Below are 19933 nucleotides of genomic sequence, written 5' to 3'. Positions count from 1 at the left end.
CATGAGAAAAGCTGGCTCTATTCTCAACAAGCTAAAAAGAAATCCATTATCCAAAAAGCTCCGAATTACAGAAAGGCCGTCTAACATAGACTCCATTTTAACCAAATAATCCAAATATTTAAAAATGATTTCCCTTTTCTCTGTAATAATAAAACAGTACATTGTTATTGATCCCAATCTAAGATATAATTAATCCTTATTGGAAGCAAAACCAGCCTGCTGGGTTTATTTAATGGTAAATTGATTTTCTAGTAGACTTACGGTATGAAGATCCAAATTACGGGAAGATCCATTATCCAGAAAGCCCCAGGTTCCAAGCATTCTGGATAACAGGTCCCATACCTGTACTAGGATATGCACCAAAAAATGAATGTGTTTTGAAGTAATGGGAACACAATGTACTGCACTGGTACAACTGATGTGTTTGCTTCAGATACTCTACTATAGTTTATATAAACAAGCTGCTGTGCAGCCATGGGAGAGTCTCATGGTGAGAAAAACATTTATTAAAACACAGTTGAGTGGACACAAAAGACTGGGAAAACGAAGAGCAAAATAATTAAAGATTCATAATTGCTCATTACCTAAAGCTTATAAAGCAGATGATGGGTTAGTTGTGTGATGCCTTGCTCATTCTGTATCATCTGGGGGTGCTTAATATGACAGGCTTTTAATGAACCTCAATTGAATTTTAAAGTGTTGCCTTGCAAATGCATTGTACCCTCAGCAATGTAAAAAGTATACATGGGAACATTTAGGTTTAACAAGTTCTAAAATTAACTAGGGACCACATCAATAATATGTATGTATAGACGAGAGTTCAATTTAATGTGGCCAAACCATTATCAGGTTCATTTCAATGCAATGGTTGATGAGTTACATCTCGGTATTTGTAAAGCAGGTACATACGGCTGCTAGAAATTCATTGTTTTATTTTGTGGATAGTAGATGGATGTTAGAAAATATGACAAGCAAACAGTGCTTTTCCCTTGATTGAGTATGTGCAGTTAAGAGTTAGTCTGTCATTAAACATGTCTATTGGCTAAAAAGTACATCACCTATTTGTTTGAAAATGGATTTTTATCTTTCGTGCAGAACCAACAGACTTTGCAGTCAATGTCTCAACAGCAAGTGCAGTCTTACAAAACACCGAGGCTGATACTTTATCCAAGACGACAATGTAAATAAATATTTAAAGAACACATGGCAGTTTTCATGGATGCCAAGTCGTTAGTGAAAGTGATTCTAGCTGCTACTTCCTACCTCAGGCTCCTCTTCTTAAAAAAATGCACTGACCTGGGGAACTTTTTCTCTGAGTATCATGTCACCAGGCATGTCATTGTGTTCAGAGGAAAAGTTACCCAGGCTGGTGGGTTTTTTTTTTTCTTAAAGGGGAGCACTGGCCTGGGGTAGGAAATAGTCACGAGAATCACTAGGTGAGCCTAATAACATGGCACATTTTATTTACAAATAAAGCCTTCATTTGGAACAATATTCTGGGATATCAAACATTCATAACGATGTATTTCTGTGCTTTGCTGATGTTTCCTGCTCAATTCTGACAGTGCTCACCAAATCAAGCACATTTCTGCTTCTAACCACTCCACCAAGAAAAAAGTTTGTTTTATTGTTTTTAATTGATGCATCCCAAAATGGGATCACTGAATTAATGGCGAATTAATCAAGGTATATACACCGTCTGACCGTGGATTTGATGCCATTATTTTTTGCCACTTCAGACATCGCATAATCCATTAAAGTCACTGGGGAAAATTCAAGTACAAACCTCTAAATCAGAAATATTGGGAACAGCCTCAGACTCATCAGTCTCCCCCACATAGAGGAGACCACAACGGCAGACAAGCACCTACACCCCCAATTTTGATAAACATGGAAAATATCCCTTGAGACGGTAACTGTGTCCAGTTTGGGGATGTAACAAGACTCTGCCCTTATTTACACAACAACATTGGTTACAGGACAAGAAGGGAAACATGATCTTGACCGCATGTTCTTGAACAATGTATGTCTGCACAGGTCCTACGGCTCCCTGATTATCTGAATGTACCAGATCAGAGGAGATCAGAGGGGGTTTGCGAAAATTCTTTAATTTTAGCATGTGTGGATTTCAGAATTCCCATTGCTTCAGCAGCACAGAGGCAACTTTCACTGAACTGTGTAACAAAGGGAAGACACAAATCATGGTCCCTTTGTCTCACCTGTGTATCTCTGGCTCCTCTCCACCATGCCAGGAATTTAGCATACATCTCTTTTAGCTGTTGTTGTAGATGACAATGCCTTTTCACATTATTTATATGCTACTTTGATGTCAAAATATTTTTACAGGAGCTCACTTTGTTTTAAAGGAGAAGGAAAGGTTAAAACTAAGTAAGCCTTATCAGAAAGGTTCATCTAAATATACCAGTAAACCCCCAAAGTAATGTTGCTCTGAGTCACCTGTCAAAAGAAACACTGCATTTCTTTCCTTCTATTGTGTACACATGGGCTTCTGTATCTGACTTCCTGTTTTCAGCTTAACCTCATTGCCCTGGGCAAGAGCATGCTCAGTTTGCTCCTCTCCCCCAACCCCTCCCTTCTCTACTGTAATCTGAGCCCAGAGCAGAGAGACTCAGGCAGGAAGTGATGTCACACCACATTAATACTGCAGCTCCTATTCTAAAGAAACAGAGATTTTCTAGAGCTTTTTACTCAGGTATGGTAAAATATTCTAAAGAATAAATATAGCATTCTAGCTTGCACTATTGCAGCTAATCTATTGGCAATAAAATGCCTCCGTAGCTTTCCTTCTCCTTTAAGAAGGATATCAGCAGGATACAGAGGGCTGCCAGCACCTGGCAATTGGTAAATCTTACATAACATTGTGCTAAGTCAGAGAATAAGGTTTACGGTTGTTTGACTACATTTCAAAGAAAGCACTGACCCCGTGCCTTATTTATCAAACCATAGGAATCCTGCGTATGAGCTTATGTTTGCTTCTGTTTGATTTACTCACTGACAGTCTGACAATTCTGTGTTTACCCATCTAGTACAGTTCTGTCCAACTTCTGTGGTACCGAGGGCATGAAATTTTCTGGTCTACGCAGTGGAGGGTTGCTTATGGAAGCCAGTGTTGACCCCTTTTATAACATACCCACTTTAAAACCACAACCATGTTATCAAAAGAGATAAGCAATCTAAGCATCCACAGTCTGGAGGGCCACACAAGGGGAATCGCAGGCCACCAATTGGACAGAACTGATCCAGTATGTCATTGGTTGTTAGACTTTTCCAGTTTAAGCCCCACCTTGGAGATCCAAGCTTTGTTCAAGGTTCCTCAAGGTCACAGCCGTCAACTATATTTACAATAAATATCTAGGACAATAAATGTGTTTTCACTCAAATCTCACCCAGATAACCTTCAAGTTGAGCTTTCATGTGTATCTAGGAGAGCGAATAGGCTTTCTCCTCAAATCACACCCTAACAGACCTTCACCACGGTTCAGAAACCACTGATCTCTATCAATAGCGATATTAGCATTAATCATTTATTAACAATGGCAATAAAATACCCATGTGATAAATCTGACCTCTCCCACTCTAACCTCCGCTACATCTGACTACACACTCACACACTGGTAATCCATCCAGATTATAATTTAAAGGGGTTGTTCACTTTTGAGCTAACTTTTAGTATGATGTAGAGAGTGATATTCTAAGACAATTTGCAATTGGTTTTCATGTTTTATAATTTGTGTTTTTTTTTAATTATTTAGCTTTTTATTCAGCAGCTCCCCAGTCTGCAATTGTAGCAATCTAGTTGCTAGGGTCCAAATTACTCTAGCAACCATGCATTGATTTGAATAAGAGACTGGACTATGAATCAGAGAGGGTCTGGATAGAAAGATGGGTGATAAAATTTGGCAAAATAATACATTTGTAGCCTTAGAGACCATCTGTTTTTAGATGGGGGTCAGTGAACCCCTGTGAAAGATGGAAAGAGTCAGAAGAAGAAGGCAAATAAAAAACACTATAAAAAGAAAAAATGATGGCCAGCAGTTTTGCAGATTTGTTTGGGCAGTTGCAAAAAAATAGCTTGAAACTGAAGCTTATTAGATAGTGAAAATGGTGGAAAGCTGCACCTTATATACAGAGCTTCCATAACCAGCTCAGAGAGTCACGTTCTGTGCCTCTAAAAAGGTTTCAGTTGGCTTTGCCATCACAGTGTTTAATATGGATCATTTTACTGATAGTGTGAAGCATCTTCCCAATCATCTATCACAAACTGGTAAATAAAAGTATTTGGAGGCCAATTACAGGGCGTTATCTTATTTATAATATTTTATACTAAGACTTAAGACATGTATGTTACACTATGTTTGCAACCTGCCAGCTGAGAGCCGATTGTTAGGAGACGTACAGGAGACAGCACAGCTGCAGAAAGATCCGTGTCCCTGCTCCACAAAGTCAGTACGAAGGGCTGGGGGAAGGGGACTTGATCGGGCTTCTCAGAGTACTGAAAGTTACAAGTCCCCGACAATAGATCGGGAGCGGCCCACTTAATAAAAACAGAGCGGCCCCACGGGCATTTACCCGTTTAGACAGGTTTTCAGTCCGGGCCTGGTATAAAGATCTAAATTACGGAAAACTCCAGATCCCAAGCATTCTGGATAACAGGTCCCAAGCATTCTGGATAACAGGTCCCATATCTCGTTTCTGGTGCCCTTTTTAGAAAAAAGGCATATATGCTGCACCTTATTTGGTGAAGCAGGTGCACATCCTAAGTACAGGTATGGGACCTGTTATCCAGAATGCTTGGGACCTGGGGTTTTTCTGTAATTTGGATCTTCATCCCTTTAATCCTTTTAAAGTGTACCTGTCATAAACATAAAAAACTGTATAATAAAAGTCCTTTTCAAATTGAACATGAAATCCAAATTCTTTTTTTTTATTACAGCATTCATAGCTGTTGTAAACTCATTTAAAAACCTCAGCTGTCAATCAAATATTCTCTGCTCCTCCTCTATGCCTTAGACATAGAGGCGGGGCAAGCAATTACTTTCACTTTCCATTCAGCACTTCCTAGATGTCACTGCTCTCCCCACATTCACAACCAGTTCTCTTTACCATTTAATTGTGTAGCCAGGGCATGGGGATGGATATCAGGTCCCCCATTCTGGTGCACAAACAAGATTCTGAGATGATGCGAGGCTTGCCTTAATAACAGTGTCCACAAAATGGCTCCTGCCTGTTTGCTATAATTATGAATTCCCAGACTGAAGGAAACAAGATTCAAATAATTTATATAGTGTAATTAAAGTTCATTTTGCTTGGCTAATGTGATAAAATAGTATTTGGAATCATTTTTTTGGGTGACGGGTCCCCTTTAAAATAAAGTCTATGGGAGACAACTTTTCCATAATTCAGAGTTTTCTGGATAATCATTTTCCGGGTAATGGATCCCATACCTGTATATTATATACAGACTTATTTGGTGAAATTATTAGGAACTGGGCAAAGTTGCTGAGCTTTCTGTCGAACAGGCTTCTAATATAGATTCATGTCTGTATATACTCATTGCTTTACAAATATATGGCAACAAAGGGATTTTATAAAGTTACAATTGTGACTAATCGAGTGTATGCTGTGCATGGCCACACATGTATGTTGAAGAAACTTTCTTAAAGGAGAAGGAAAGACTAGGAGCATCTGGGGGTGCCAAATGTTAGGCACCTCCAAGTGATTGTATTGACTTACCTGAAACCCAAGGCCAATGCTGCTATCAGCAGAAAACTGCACTGGCCCGGGGTTATACCAGTGAGCACCACGAAGCAATCCCCTTCCGTCTTCCTCCTTTGCGCATGCACAGTAAAGCGAAAAGCCGAACTTTAAATTAAAAGTTGGCTATTTTGATCTACTGTGCATGCGATTTCCCCAGGAAATTCGAAGAAAGAAGTTGGAAGAGGTTCGCTCCGTGGTGCTCACAGGTATAACCCCAGGTCGGTGCAGTTTTCTGCTGATAGGAGCACTGGACGGGGTTGCAAGTAAGTTGATACAATCACTTGGGGGTGCCTAACATTTGGCACCCACAAGTGCTGCAAGCCTTTGCTTCTCCTTTAAAGTGATACTGTCATTGGAAAACTTATTTTTCAAAATGAGTTAATAGTGCTACTCCAGCAGACTTCTGCACTGAAATCTGTTTTTCAAAAGAAATTATTTTTTTTTAATATTTAATTTTGAAATTTGACATGTGGCTAGAAATATTGTTAGTTTCCCAGGGGCCCCAGGCATGTGGCTTGTGCTCTGATAAACTTCAGTCACTCTTTACTGCTGTACTGCAAATCTGAGTGATATCAACCTCTCACTTTTCACCCCCATTCCCAGGAGCCTAACAACAGAAAAAATGGGAAGGTTACCAGATAGCAGCTCCCTAACACAAGATACAGTTACAGCTGCCTGGTAGATCTAAGAACAACACTCAATAGTAAAAATGCAGGCCCCACTGCGACTCCTTCCATTACATTGAGTAGGAGAAACAACCGCCTGCCAGAAAGCAGTTCCATCCTAAAGTGCTGGCTCTTTCTGAAAGCACATGACCAGGCAAAATGACCTGAGATGGCTGCCTACACACCAATATTACAACTAAAAAAAATACACTTGCTGGTTCAGGAATGAAATTTTACACGGCAGAGTGAATTATTTGCAGTATAAACAGTGTAATTTAGAAATAAAAACTACATCATAAAAATCATGACAGAATCCCTTTAAGTTTATGAGAAAAAAGGCAAAGCTTGCAAAGATTAGTTCACTTTAAAGAAAGTCACTGGCCATAAATCTATTAGATGATGACATACATAGGCAGCCACTGCACCGGATGGCAAATCTGTGGACAAGGAATGTCAGTGCTGAGTGATCCAGTTAGTGTTCATGTTACTAAGTCTGTCTCCATGTCAGCTGCAGGATTAATAATTATACCACTGGTGGCAAATAGCTTGCTGCTGTGTGAGAAGGTTGTGAGAGACAAATCAGGCTTTGTTTAGAGTAACCAAACAAACTGTGACAAATCAGTTGTAGGGTGCCTGGTGGTTACAGAATTAAAAAGAAAATTGATAGGCATGATATAATTATTAACTTAGTTCCTTATAATCGCTCAGTTGGTATTGGTACAAAACCTGCAAATTGAGTTTCATTTTAGTTTTTCTTTAACCTTGTACTGCCATCTACTGGCTGAACACAAGAATGTCTCATGCTACCAGCAGACATAAAGGGTTTTTCATTATTATTGGACAACCTATAAGATAAAGCTCCCCCACTGGGATTTACATTACAGTCAGACCCCAACAACAGACTCATTTCACCCCTATTGGGGTTCATCAGTGTAGTGCAGTGTACGTCAGTATACAGGTATGGGACCTGTTATCCAGAATTCTCGGGACCTGGGGTTTTTCGGATAACGGATCTTTCCGTAATTTGGGTCTTCATTACTTAATTCTACTAGAAATGCATTTAAACATTAAATAAACCCAATAGGCTGGTTTTGCTTCCAATAAGGATTAATTATATCTTAGTTGGGATCAAGTACAAGCTGCTGTTTTATTATAACAGAGAAAAAGGAAATCATTTTTAAAAATGTGGATTATTTGGATAAAATGGAGTCTATGGGAGACAGCCATTCCGTAATGCGGAGCTTTTTGACTATCGGGTTTCCGGATAAGGGATCCTTACCTGTATATTAATCCAGCCAGTATACGTACACATATACACAGTTAAAGGACAAAAGGGTGGATCCTGCAAAATAAGTGATTGGTACCATAATATACATTACGGGGGTTATTTATTGAAGTCCGAATGCTAAATCTCCAAAAAACGTGTTTTTTTTTTTACTATAAAATCTGAATTTTAGTGAATTTTTTTTTTAATTTTTCCAGATTTCCTGTGCGCAACTTCAGATCTTTGTGAATTTGCGCAGCCTTGTCGAATCTACGCCTGCCGAAGTGCGGCGAAGGCAGTGCTAGAAGATTTTGGGAGGTAAGTAAATTTCCTCCTACATGCGGTGTTGCCTGCATTCAGAGCGGTTGGCGGTCCACACACAGGGATGCCCTCAAAGCTCCCCGAGCTTGTGCATCATACAAGGAAGTACTAGAAGGAAACCCTCTACTTACCACCCGCCTATGGCACCTGTATATAACCTATAGGGCTTTTGGGGAGCTGTGAGTTAAAGGAACAGTAACACCAAAAATAGAAGTGTTTTAAAATAATTAAATTATTTTATAGAAACGTGTTGGTATTGCTTTAATCCTCTGCAGTCAATGTGGCGCACAGTTTTACAGAATTGAAATTAAATCCCTAAATATATAGTTTAAGGATACATTTTCCTTTTGTTAAATAAAATTTTATTAGACATGTTGAAAAAAAAAAGAAAAAAAAAAAGGCAATTTCACATTTAGTATTAAAAAAAACAAAAAAACCTTTTATAGGAAGCTTTGTGTGCTACATGTACATAGAAAAAGAAATCCTCCAAATCTTGAGTGAATGTTGTAGGATAGCTTTGTTTGGCTGTATCACAGAAATAAATAAACAGTCGTGTCCATGATATTGTTGGAAAGGCCGCTGACCAACAGAAACCATTTGGAGAAATATTCCATTTCTCTTACTCTGCAGTGTTTGAACCGGTGTCTATAAAAAAATAACAAACCCAAAGAACCTTTATTACATTTTAACAATGTTAATTGGCATAATAAACAAAACTAATCACAACTGCAACTTTCCCTTTGATTCTGCATATATTTCTAAAAAAAAGAAATTGACAAATGAGTTTATCACAATTGTGTAACGTTATACCTCCCAGGTATTCCCTGCACATACGACTACAGCACTTACTTCTGACCTGACTGTACTTACTGCCCAACTTGAATTTATCCAAGGAATGAAACTGAAAAATGGGAAAGGATCCCAGACTGGCATGTCTTTTTAAGCAAGCGACATCCTGGCCAGGAAAAACCTAAATAGCGACTTTGGTCACAATCGTGTGTCTAACAAATTAGCACCTGCGTGACATTAATCTGTAAAAGTAATAAATATACATTAAATCAAGTATAAAAGTTGTCTTACTTTTTCCATCACAGGCGACAATTTTAACTTTATCCACCTTCACTAGGTCAGTAACCTCTCTGAACTCAACGTCGTTCAACACAAAGGTCCATACGTTATCACAAAACCTATAGGTATTTAACGATCCCTACAAGAGAAAGTAAAGGTCAGTTCTAATTTACATTCATTAATAGGAGCAATCACCAAGGAATCATAAAAACTCTCCCTCTGACAGTTCGCAGTACCCAGAAGAAGGTACAATGGGACTCAAGCTGTCCGTACACACGGAGATCAGTTCCACACAAGCTGAACTGTTGCTTCTGGAAATCTTCTGGTTCCCTGGCTGTAATAAGGGAACAAACTTCTGTTCCTGGAAGTTCATTTTAATCATGTCTGGTGGCAAAATAACCCACTTCTTCCTCTGTCTTAAGCCACATGTGCTTAGGCAACTCCGAGCATTGAAGTTACTGTATGGAGCAACTGCTAAGGGACCTTTCTGTGGCTACAGGTACTGACTTTAATGGCTTGTAAAGAAGGCTAACAGAATGGAAATAAAACAAGAGAAAAGAAATAACTAAAACAAGCTGGATGTATAAACCCCTTAGCAGCAGATAACAGCAAATAAGAGATATTTGTATATTAATCTAACGCTGCTCAGGGACATGCTCAAAGTCCTGACTGAAGAGCTTACAATCTCATGCAGAAGTATATTTGCAGGTTGAAACTAATCCTGGTGCAGTGATTTTCAGAATCTATATAGTTCTACTTTGTGTGGCTTTTTTTACTTTGGTCCCCAGTTGCTTATGACAATAGAATAAGATAGATCATTTTAAACTAGTGCCTACATGGGGTTGAACAGCTGTATCATTCAAGTTCCGGCCTGTAAGGGACATTTATAGAGGATAGAAAGTGAAAAATAGGTTGTTATTTGCCTTGCTGTCAGGATAGCTGCGATCACAGTGCTTGAGCTGCCAGCCAATATTAAAGCAGTAAAGAGATATAAAAAAAAAAAAAAAACCACGATTACTGCTTTTCTAATGTCTGGTGGTGAAAGGTGTTCAGCAGCCATCTGTAGACAACCTAAAAACAGTGTGTGGGGAAAAAAAAGAAATCTTTTCTAATGGGTGTACAAAGCAAATCGGTATGTTTTAGCATGTAGGCTTGAACCTTCATCCCCTTTCAACCATTCTTCTCTGAAATGGACCGCCTCTGAATTTCCAACAAGCATCTTATCTTCGGCTTTCAAACCTTTAAAATTGGGGTCAACGCCAGAACTTATGTCAGTCAAATGTCCAACCTTCTCACCCTGTACTGATGCACTTGTGTTTTGGCTACAATAAGCATATGAGCCTTACCCTGAAGTTGACTCTGTTTCTGACGCGTTGTGCCAATGCTGAATTAATAGCCTTGTCAAACTGTAGCAGAACCTGAAGTGCAAGTTGAGGGTTGATCTGCTGAGACTGGAAATAAAAAATATTGACTTGTGGTCAAAAAGACAGAAATACTTAAAAAAAAAGCATTAAGACAGAATGAATACTCCTGCAGAAAAACGCTATTATTATTAGGATATGATTCCTAGAAATTCACAACATTTTAAGAACATGAACACTGAAGAATGGGATCAAGAAGTTTAGGAATGTCAAGAATATAGAAAGAACTGACATGCTTTTTGCACAGCTTTATAAATATACCAAATATATGGCAACATTTGCCAACTTGTGCATCTCTGCACCGTTCTAAACCACTAAATGATCTAGCAAATTCAAATTTTACATTATACCACCCTCATTTCTTAATTGACAGTGCTAAGTACACTGCTCGCAGTGATACAGAGTATAAAGAAATGTTATAGTAAGTAGTCTTTGTCGAACAGTTTCTTTTAGTATAATGTGATTTTCAATTTCAGTACATTAGTCACAATGCAGTTGTGTTCAAAACTTGAATAAACAGAAGACCCTGAGAAATTGAGCTAGAGAATTTATCCAGCTCTGAAACTGACTTGAGCTGACTGGATTAAAGATTAAGAAACCAATTATATACTTATACCTTACACAGAATAGTACTGTGGAATGGAATAATGGTGCCCAGACTTACAAACATGAAACATTTTGCATTTTATTCTTTCGTATCTGTTAAATTTCTTAAATAAAAATTAGATCCTTGTGTATGTTATGGTAATTTCTTTTCATTTAGAACAGACTGTCCACCTGGAAGAGAAGTTCTAGATTTGGTATGATGGGCATCCAATCCGATTAATATAAAATATACTTTAAATATAATATAAATCTGTCGTACCAAATCTACCCATTGCAAAAAAAAAAAAAAAAAGTTGTACAGCATTGATTTAGAAAATAATAAACCTTTGTAATCTGAGGATACTTTCTTGATTTACAAAGCAAAGATAGCGGTTTATAACAAGGATGAATAAAAAGGTCAAATTGAGAAAAAAAAAAAACCAACATTGGCAGCCAATTCCCAACCACAATTAAAAGGAATGTCAACCCAAAAATCAATGTTTTGCCTGATAAAAGATAACATAAGCCAACTATGCAATATACATTTGTTACAAATTTTCTATGGTTTTAAAGTTATTTGTACATGTATTACTATCGAAAGCAGTGTTTGTCTGACCCTTTCTGTTAAAGGAAAACTATACCCCCAAAATGAACACTTAAGCAACAGATCGTTTATATCATATTAAGTGGCATATTAAAGAATCTTACCAAACTGGAATATATATTTAAGTAAATCTTGCCCTTTTACATCTCTTGCCTTGAGCCACCATTTTGTGATGGTCTGTGTGCTGCCTCAGAGATCACCTGACCAGAAATACTACAACTCTAACTGTAACAGGAAGAAGTGTGGAAGCAAAAGACACAACTCTGTCTGTTAATTGGCTCATGTGACCTAACATGTATGGTATGTTTGTGTGCTCAGTGAATCATATGATCCCAGGGGGCGGCCCTTATTTTTTAAAATGCCAGTTTTCTATTTAGGATTACCCAATGGCACATACTACTAGAAAAATATATTATTATGAAAATGGTTTATTTACATGAAGCAGGGCTTTACATATGAGCTGTTTTATGCAATATCTTTTTATAGAGACCTACATTGTTGAGGGGGTATAGTTTTCCTTTAATACAATGTAAGACAAGCAGCTGATTAACAGACCTGTCTTTGATGGGGAACTAAGATTTTTGCAACATTGTTTAAAATGTAACAACCAGGAGTTAAGCAAATACTGCTTTCGATGGCAATTGTTTTTATAAATAACTTTAAAAGCACTTAAAAAGTTTCATAAATGTATATTGGAAAGTTGCTTAGGGCAAGTCCAGACGTGAAGTTTTTGCGGTGTTTTTACGTTGTGTTTTTAAAAAAGAACAGATGAAAAGCTCTTCTCGCACTCCCTGGCCTACGTGTTGATTGCACGGTGCACGTTGACGAAGGGGTCGGCACCCTCCAACAGCAAATGGGTAAGAAAGTGATTTCTTACCCATTTAAAAAAAGAACAGCCAGAAGTAAATACGCTCTACCACTGAAACTAATGGAAAAGCACTATGGCAATTCACACAGGGCACTTGCAAGCTGAAATCCGCCACAGGACGCCAGTATTGGAGTTTTTTTAGCAGAAACACCAATACGCCAAGAAACTACTAAATCAATAGACTCTATGGGATCTGCACATTTAAAACCACACTTTACGTAAATACGCAGCGTATTTTAAATATGGCGTCCAAATTCAATGAGAACAATGAGAACAGCATGTTGGGAAAAGAATCCTACGTGCTGAAAAACACATGAAAAACGCATGTTGACAGTCGCATGTGGTTTCAGTGGAGTATTTACACTTGGCTTTTCTTTTTTAAAAACACATCGTAAAAACGCCGCAAAAACGCCATGTCTGGCCTTGCCCTTAGAACTATGTTTTCTTTTATTAGGCAAATTTTTATTTTGGGGTTGACTTGCCCATCCACATCTAGGCATATAGCAGAATATTTGGAAAAACAATGATAAAAAGCTCAGGTGTGTGTGTATACTGACTACAGAATTGCAAATGTCGTATGGCACGTTAGCATGTCAGGGTTCCTCCGTAATATTTTTATCACTAGGTCAGCTATTTTCAAAATTGTATCTGGGATAAGGAAAAAAATACTAGTTTAAACCAACCAAAGCTGTACCTGTATTAGCTCATCCAAGCTTTCCTGAAGACTGTTACCCAGAGTAGTATTCCTGTAGAGTTGATAAGCCATGGCTAATGGAGGTCAAAGCAGTTGACCATCCACTGTGGTAATTTTAAATTAGGCCAATAATGTCAACACTAAAAACAATACAAACACAAAAAGCAGATGTTTAACATTCAAGTTATTAACATGGTGTATAAATTTAAAACGCCCCTAGATAATTACCATAATTAAACAGATAAAAATGGCGTCTATGCTAAAGTCTTGTTTTCTTTACCTGTGCATGTATATTCAAAATAGCAATACTATACACATGGAGCATGAATGCTTTCAAAGAACAAGGCTGTTGTCTCAAGTACATGGGAAAGAATGTTATAGATGGATCTATTCAAAAATTTTTAACTTTGACTCTTTACTACTTGTGTTAATTATTAGCTCTTTTTATATATAAATCTCTATATTTAAAGGGGTTGTTCACCTTTAAATTAAGTTTTGGTATGCCATAGAGAGTGATATTCTCAGACAATTTGCAATTGGTTTTCATTTTTATTTGTGGCTTTTGAGTTATTTTATTCAACAGCTCTCCAGTTTACAATTTCAGCAATCTGGTTGCAAGGGTCCAAATTACCATAGCAACCATTGATTTGAATAATAGACTGGAATATGAATAGGAGAGGCCTGAATACAAAGAGGAGCAATAACAAGTAAAAATAAATTTGTAGCCTTACAGAGCATTTGTTTTTTTTAGATGAGGTCAATGACTCCCATTTCAAAGCAGGAAGAGTTAGAAGGAGGAGGCAAATGATTAAAAAAGTATGAAAAAGAAAAAATGAAGGCGAACTGAAGCTGCTTGGAATTAGCTATTCTATAAAGTACTAAAAGTTAGCTTAAAGGAACAATTCAGTGTAAAAACTGGGTAAATATATAGGCTGTGCAAAATAAAAAGTTTCTAATATATAGAAACAAATATATATTAAGTTATATAAATATATATTTAGTTAGCCAAAAATTTAATCTATAAAGGCTGGAGTGACTGGATGTCTTATATAACAGAACAGAACCCAATGTCCTGCTTTTCAGCTCAGTAACGGTTAGTCAGTGAATTTTAAGGGGGGCCTCATGGGTCATAACTGTTCAGTGAGTTTGCAATTGATCCTTAGCATTCAGCTCAGATTCAAAAGCAACAGTTCTGTCCCATGTCCCCACCCCCTGATTGGTTACTGCCTGGTAATCAGTAGTGTTCTGGCTATTATGTTAGACATCCAGTCACTCCAGCCTTTATACATTACATTTTTGGCTTACTAACTATATTAGAAACATTTTTTTATTTTCCACAGCCTATCCATTTACCCAGTTTTTATATTTACACTGAACAATTCCTTTAAAGGGGTGGTTCACCTTTAACGTAATTTTTAGTATGTTATAGAATGGCCAATTCTAATCAACTTTTCAATTGTTTTTCATTATTTATTTTTATAGTCTTTTAATTATTTGCCCTTTTCTGCTGACTCTTTGCAGCTTTCAAATGACGTCGCTGGACACTTCTTAAAAGTAAATACTCTGTAAGGCTACAAATGTATTGTTATTGATACTTTTTATTACTCATCAGACCCTCTCCTATTCATATTCCTGTCCCTTATTCAAATCAATGCATGGTTTCTAGGGTAATTTGGACCCTAGCTACCAGATTGCTTAAAATGCAAATTGAAGAGCTGCTTAATAAAAAGCTAAAAAATGAAAAAACCTCAAATAATAAAAAATTAAAACCAGTTGCAAATTCTCTCAGAATATGACTCTCTACATCATATTAAAAGTTATCTCAAAGGTGAACAACCCTTTTAAGGCAAACCACCCTCTTACCAAGATGCAGCTGGAAATGCTCTGTGGTTGTCCGGTTCACTGACACCAGCATTCCTTTTTTGTATTGACCATCTCTTTTTTTTCAGGGCCTCAATTATTCATCTTCCATTTTGATTTAAAAAAATGACTTCCTGGTTGTTTGGAGAGTTAAGCCCTAGCAACCAGACCAGAGTTTCAATTTTATGCCCAAGAGCTGCACGTCCAATATAAAAAAAAAATGAAAACAACCAAAATGCTTTTAGAATTGTAATGTTTATATATAATACTAGAAGTTAATTTATGATACCCTTTAAATAAGGTGTGTTACGTGTGTAATCAAACCCTTCAACACCAGAGACACTTGCGCAGCTATTACACTACTATAGGTCTGTGCCATTATTTCCAAAGTCTCATTCATTAAAGGAGAAGGAAAACTACAGAGGCATTTTATTGTGCAAGCTAGAATGCTATATTTATTCTGTAGAATGTTTTACCATACCTGAGTAAAAAGCTCTCTGTTTGTTTAGGATAGCAGCTGCAGTATTAGCTTGGTGTGACATCACTTCTTACCCGAGTCTCTCCCTGCTCACTTATAGCTCTGGGCTCAGATTACAGCAGAGAAGGGAGGGAGGGGGAAGAGGAGCAAACTGAGCATGCTCACGCCTGGGGCAAGGAGGTTTAAGCTGAAGGCAGGAAGTCTGATACAGAAGTCCATGTGTACACAATAGAAGGAAAGAAATGCAGTGTTTCTTTTGACAGAGGATTTAGAGCAGCATTACTTTGAGGGTTTACTGGTATATTTAGGTGGACCTTTCTGATAAGGCTTACTTAGTTTTAACCTTTCCTTCTCCTTTTAGCCTTCAGCTGCCTGAGCAGTAATATTTCTTCCCTATAGAAAAACACTGGAGTCAAGCGATCAGACCATTTATTTAAATGCACACAGTCAAGCTATCAGACTACGCTTTCCCCACACATTCCACCACTAGTGCCATGAAGCTGACCCCAAACTTACTCAGTCCACTTAGTTTGGGGAAATGTCACTGTAGAAATTAACCGCAACCAAATATTGCAAGTCACACTAATTTCTAGTCCTCATATGCAAAGTTCTGTTACCCATAGCAAACAGTGAAATTGCACCAAACTAAGTGGACGGAGTCAGGTGGTGGTGAACTTCATGTCACTAGTGGTGGAATGCACGGGAAATGTGATTTGCTGTTGCTATGGGTAACAAATCGTCACATGAGGAGATGTTAGTGATTTGGGCGAAGCGTTGCGGTAAATTTCCAAAGTGAAATTTCACCAAACTAAGTGGACTCAGGTTGGGGTCAGCTTCATGGCACTAGTGGTGGAATGTGTGCTTTTCACTTGACTCCAGTAGAAAAACAAGGGTGAGTGTAATCATGATGATCCTATAGTAAAAAGCAAAGCACTGTCTATGCAGAAGAAAAGGGGGAAATTGGAAAGAGCAGCAGCAGCGTCTATTAGCAGTGAATTCACGAACGTACTACTACTACATAAGAAAGAGACAGCTAAACACGTCGCTGGGAATAAACACGACTCGTTATTAGCACAATAGGATAAAGGGATAAAGGGAAAGTGTAGCCATGTGGGAAAGCCAGGAACACCATGCCAAAAACTTAATAGAAACGGCCACTACATAGCCGGGCACGAAACTTGCGCTAATGACCCACCTCATAGCAGTGCGTCCCCTTCACTTCCAACAAATCTCACGCAAACTACACCACTAATACTCACATATCACTTCTTACCGATTCCAGCTGCTACAATTTCTCCCTTCCGGCAACAAACTCCGGAAATGAATACAGACTTCCGCCGTAGGTCTGAGCGCTCAGTACGTGATCGAGTTCACGTGACAAAGGACGTGATTTGTCGCCAACCTATAGATGGCGCGGTGGAGGCTTAGGGGGGCGGGGCGGTGGCTACAGCTTCAAATGTTAATAAAGCTGAAGGCACTTGAATTCGAATAGTGTGCAATTGCCTAGTCACAGTTACAAGGATAATATTATTTCACTAGCAGACATTCTACCACAGTTGAGTGATGAAAGTTGTCTCTTGTAAATTACAGAGATTAAGGTTCCTAAATATGGACAAAAAGTAGGCACAGGGGCAAAGTGTATCATAGTAACCATAGCAAAAGTCACCACCACCAAAGCACATTCTTTACTGGACTTTTAATTAAAGGGCAGTCTGGCCACTTTTTCAACATTTCAATGAATAGGGCTTTTAGGGAATGTACTTTTTGCCTATTGTTTTTAACAGGGCAAACTGTATATATATGAAACTAAAGTCACATTCTGCTACCTGGTCCCATTGAGCAAAATCAAACAAATCAGATGTCCCCATAGAGAAGCCCTCTGTATAGTTAACCCTGTTTCTTCCCCAAGAGATAGCCAGTTATGTAAGTAAAGACAACTCATTACACAGAGGATTCTCATTACGTTATCGATTTGTTTGACTTTGCTTACTGGGACCAGGAAGAAGGTGGCCAGTTCCATTTTTCATTGTTGCCCTGTTTAGTGCAAGAAATATCAAAAACATAGATATTTCCCAATTAAAAGTATAGGGCAAACATATTATTCAGAACAAACCCTAGTCTTTAAACCATTGTCCCTTTAAATACAACACATATAAAATTTGCTTGGTGGGCTACTAGAACTGGTAAAAAATTTGCCCGTCTAGGGTTGCCACCTGGCTGGTATTTTACAGGCCTGTCCGGTAAAAATGATGGTTGATCTCAATGTTATTAATAAGGAAAAAAGATAAATATATAGGAAGGCTGGTATTTTATTCCAGAAAAGGTGGCAACCCTACCCCTGTCCCTACTTTACTCCACATTAGAAACCTTGTTACTCTGTGTCACAAACATGAAGGACATTATCTCGAGATTGTTTTTTTATTGTGAATGTGGTCATATCCATTCAGGCAGAAGGGTTAACAGACTTTAATGTATATCCAATTGGTGTAGCCTAATATATTGACTGGCAGTGCTACGGTTTAACGAGGATCATAATGAAAATGAGTCAGGAGGCTGGCTCTTGATTTCTGCCTGGATTGTTGGGGGAGGGGCTACGAAAGGTGATCTTGAGTATTTTAGAAATGGTACCAAATGTTTAATTGATTATATTTAGAAAATTCCTTATTTCCCTGTGATGAAGCTTTTAGTCTAGTTTATATTGGATGCCCAAAGGTTGTTCGAGGGGTGACAACCAGAGGATGCTAACACCTGGGTGCACTGGTTTAGGAACAGCTGCCACTGCTATTTACATCCATATTTATTGTTACTTTATGCATTGAAGTGGTTTGTAAAATATTTTATGGGTTACTCTAGTTAAAGTTGACATATAATGTTAACAAACAGCTATGCTTGATTACACACATCCACTATTGGTTCAAAGTTCCCACCACATTTATTATACAGACAGGTATTAGAGAAATTATATGGGGGGCTCCCAAAAAGTCTAATTTTTAAAGCTAACAGTCTGTGCTTGTAAACAAACATAAATACTTGATAAGGGATTATTTTCATATTTGTATTGTAAATTGTCACATAATGCTACCCAGATGTCATCTGTCACTGTTGCCTTAGTGAAATCCATAAATTGTGGGAGAGCAGCTGCACCTACAGAGCTTGTGCTGTAAAAATAACACTGCAATAGATTGGTAGTAGTGGACATTTCAGCTGGCACACAATAAAGGCTGGTGTTTTTTTAAGTTAAATATGAAGTGACACATTTCCACTCTACTAAGCATTAAGCAGAGCTGACCCTGGAGGTGATTGTCCCAGGACAGGAGTAGACATGTAGACAACAGTTGTCTACTTTTTTCATTCCATCATGACCTTCCCAGCTCCACACTTGCCATCTTGGGCTATATTGTGGCCCTACTGCATCTTCTACCTCCTCCTGGCACTAAGGTGAGACAATTATTTTGATTTATTAAACACATCTTGAAACCGTTGAATCACAACAACCAAGTGCGTTATAAAAAGCTTTTAATAACACAAAACCTACCTCTACCCAAAGTGAGGCTTTACGGTCTAAATTTGTCTATTCAATGCGAGTCTTAAAGTGAAATCCATGATTTAATTACGCACGCACGCACACACACACGTTATCTACTCCATTTTCCATTTTATCCAAATAGACTTAGGGGGTTATTTAATCAGGTCAATTTTTTTTTTCCTGGAAACCGAGTTTGAGAGGGTAGTTTTAGTAAAAACTCGAATTTTTCGAGATTTATTATGTCCTGAAGATGGAAATCGATTGAATCCGAAAATACTTCAGCTAAAACCTGCCGAGATCACGTAGAAGTCAATGGCATAGCTCCCTTAAACCATTTGAAGATGTTTGTAGCCTTCATGATGTTCAGGTTTTTTGGTGGTTTGCGCTTGAAAACTCAAACTTGAGAGATTCGAGTTTTTTTTAACTGAGAACTCGATAAATTTGAGTATCCCCCCCCCCGAATGCACGGATTAGAATTTTTTTACATTCAAGTTTTTTCATATTCGAGGTATTAAAAACCTCACAAACTCGACCTTTGATAAATAACTACCTTAAAAGAGAAGGAAAGTGTTTGTGCACTTGGGGGTGCCAAATGTTAGGCACCCCAAAGTGATTGTATTGACTTACCTGAAACCCTGGGCCAGTGCTCCTATCAGCAGAAAACTGCACCGCCCCGGGGTTCTTCCACTGAGCACCACGGAGGAGCAGCAGCAAGCCAAGGTATTCAGATGTGGAAACCACTCGTGAGTTAAGTCAAGCATGATTTTAGTATCCAAAATATGGCTCCTGTATCTTTCTGAA

General features: G+C 38.1%; 1 protein-coding gene across 5 annotated transcripts; it reads right to left on the bottom strand.

The window, feature by feature from the left end:
* Positions 1 to 8273: 8273 nt before the first annotated feature.
* On the bottom strand, positions 8274 to 17036 carry gtf2a2.L (general transcription factor IIA 2 L homeolog). 5 transcript variants are annotated; one of them, XM_018250757.2, is made up of 6 exons: positions 16866 to 16998; positions 13269 to 13408; positions 10443 to 10547; positions 9109 to 9235; positions 8899 to 8929; positions 8274 to 8673 (listed from the first exon to the last, which is right to left on the bottom strand). In XM_018250757.2, the coding sequence occupies exons 2-5, from the start codon at positions 13338 to 13340 to the stop codon at positions 8913 to 8915; spliced, it is 321 nt and encodes a 106-aa protein (XP_018106246.1). In that variant the 5' UTR covers positions 13341 to 13408; positions 16866 to 16998; the 3' UTR covers positions 8274 to 8673; positions 8899 to 8912. The 5 variants fall into 5 exon arrangements, with proteins under 5 accessions (XP_018106246.1, XP_018106244.1, XP_018106243.1 ...); XM_018250755.2 differs by lacking the exon at positions 8899 to 8929 and having other exon boundaries at positions 16880 to 17036; XM_018250754.2 differs by lacking the exon at positions 8899 to 8929 and having other exon boundaries at positions 16866 to 16997.
* Positions 17037 to 19933: the final 2897 nt, after the last annotated feature.

This window comes from Xenopus laevis, chromosome 3L (assembly GCF_017654675.1).
Source record: "Xenopus laevis strain J_2021 chromosome 3L, Xenopus_laevis_v10.1, whole genome shotgun sequence".
Classification (NCBI taxonomy): domain Eukaryota; kingdom Metazoa; phylum Chordata; class Amphibia; order Anura; family Pipidae; genus Xenopus; species Xenopus laevis.
The sequence above is the reverse complement of the archived record's forward strand: the minus strand, read 5'-3'. Positions and strand labels throughout refer to the sequence as shown.

Bases quoted from the DNA above. Each gene is read 5' to 3' on its own strand.
- gtf2a2.L (XM_018250755.2), bottom strand. From the start codon at position 13,340: ATGGCTTATCAACTCTACAGGAATACTACTCTGGGTAACAGTCTTCAG. The intron at 10,548-13,268 runs GTACAGCTTTGG...TTTTATTTCCAG, and splicing joins GCTTGGATGAGCTAATACAG to TCTCAGCAGATCAACCCTCA. The intron at 9,236-10,442 runs GTAAGGCTCATA...TTTCTCTTGTAG, and splicing joins GAAACAGAGTCAACTTCAGG to GGATCGTTAAATACCTATAG.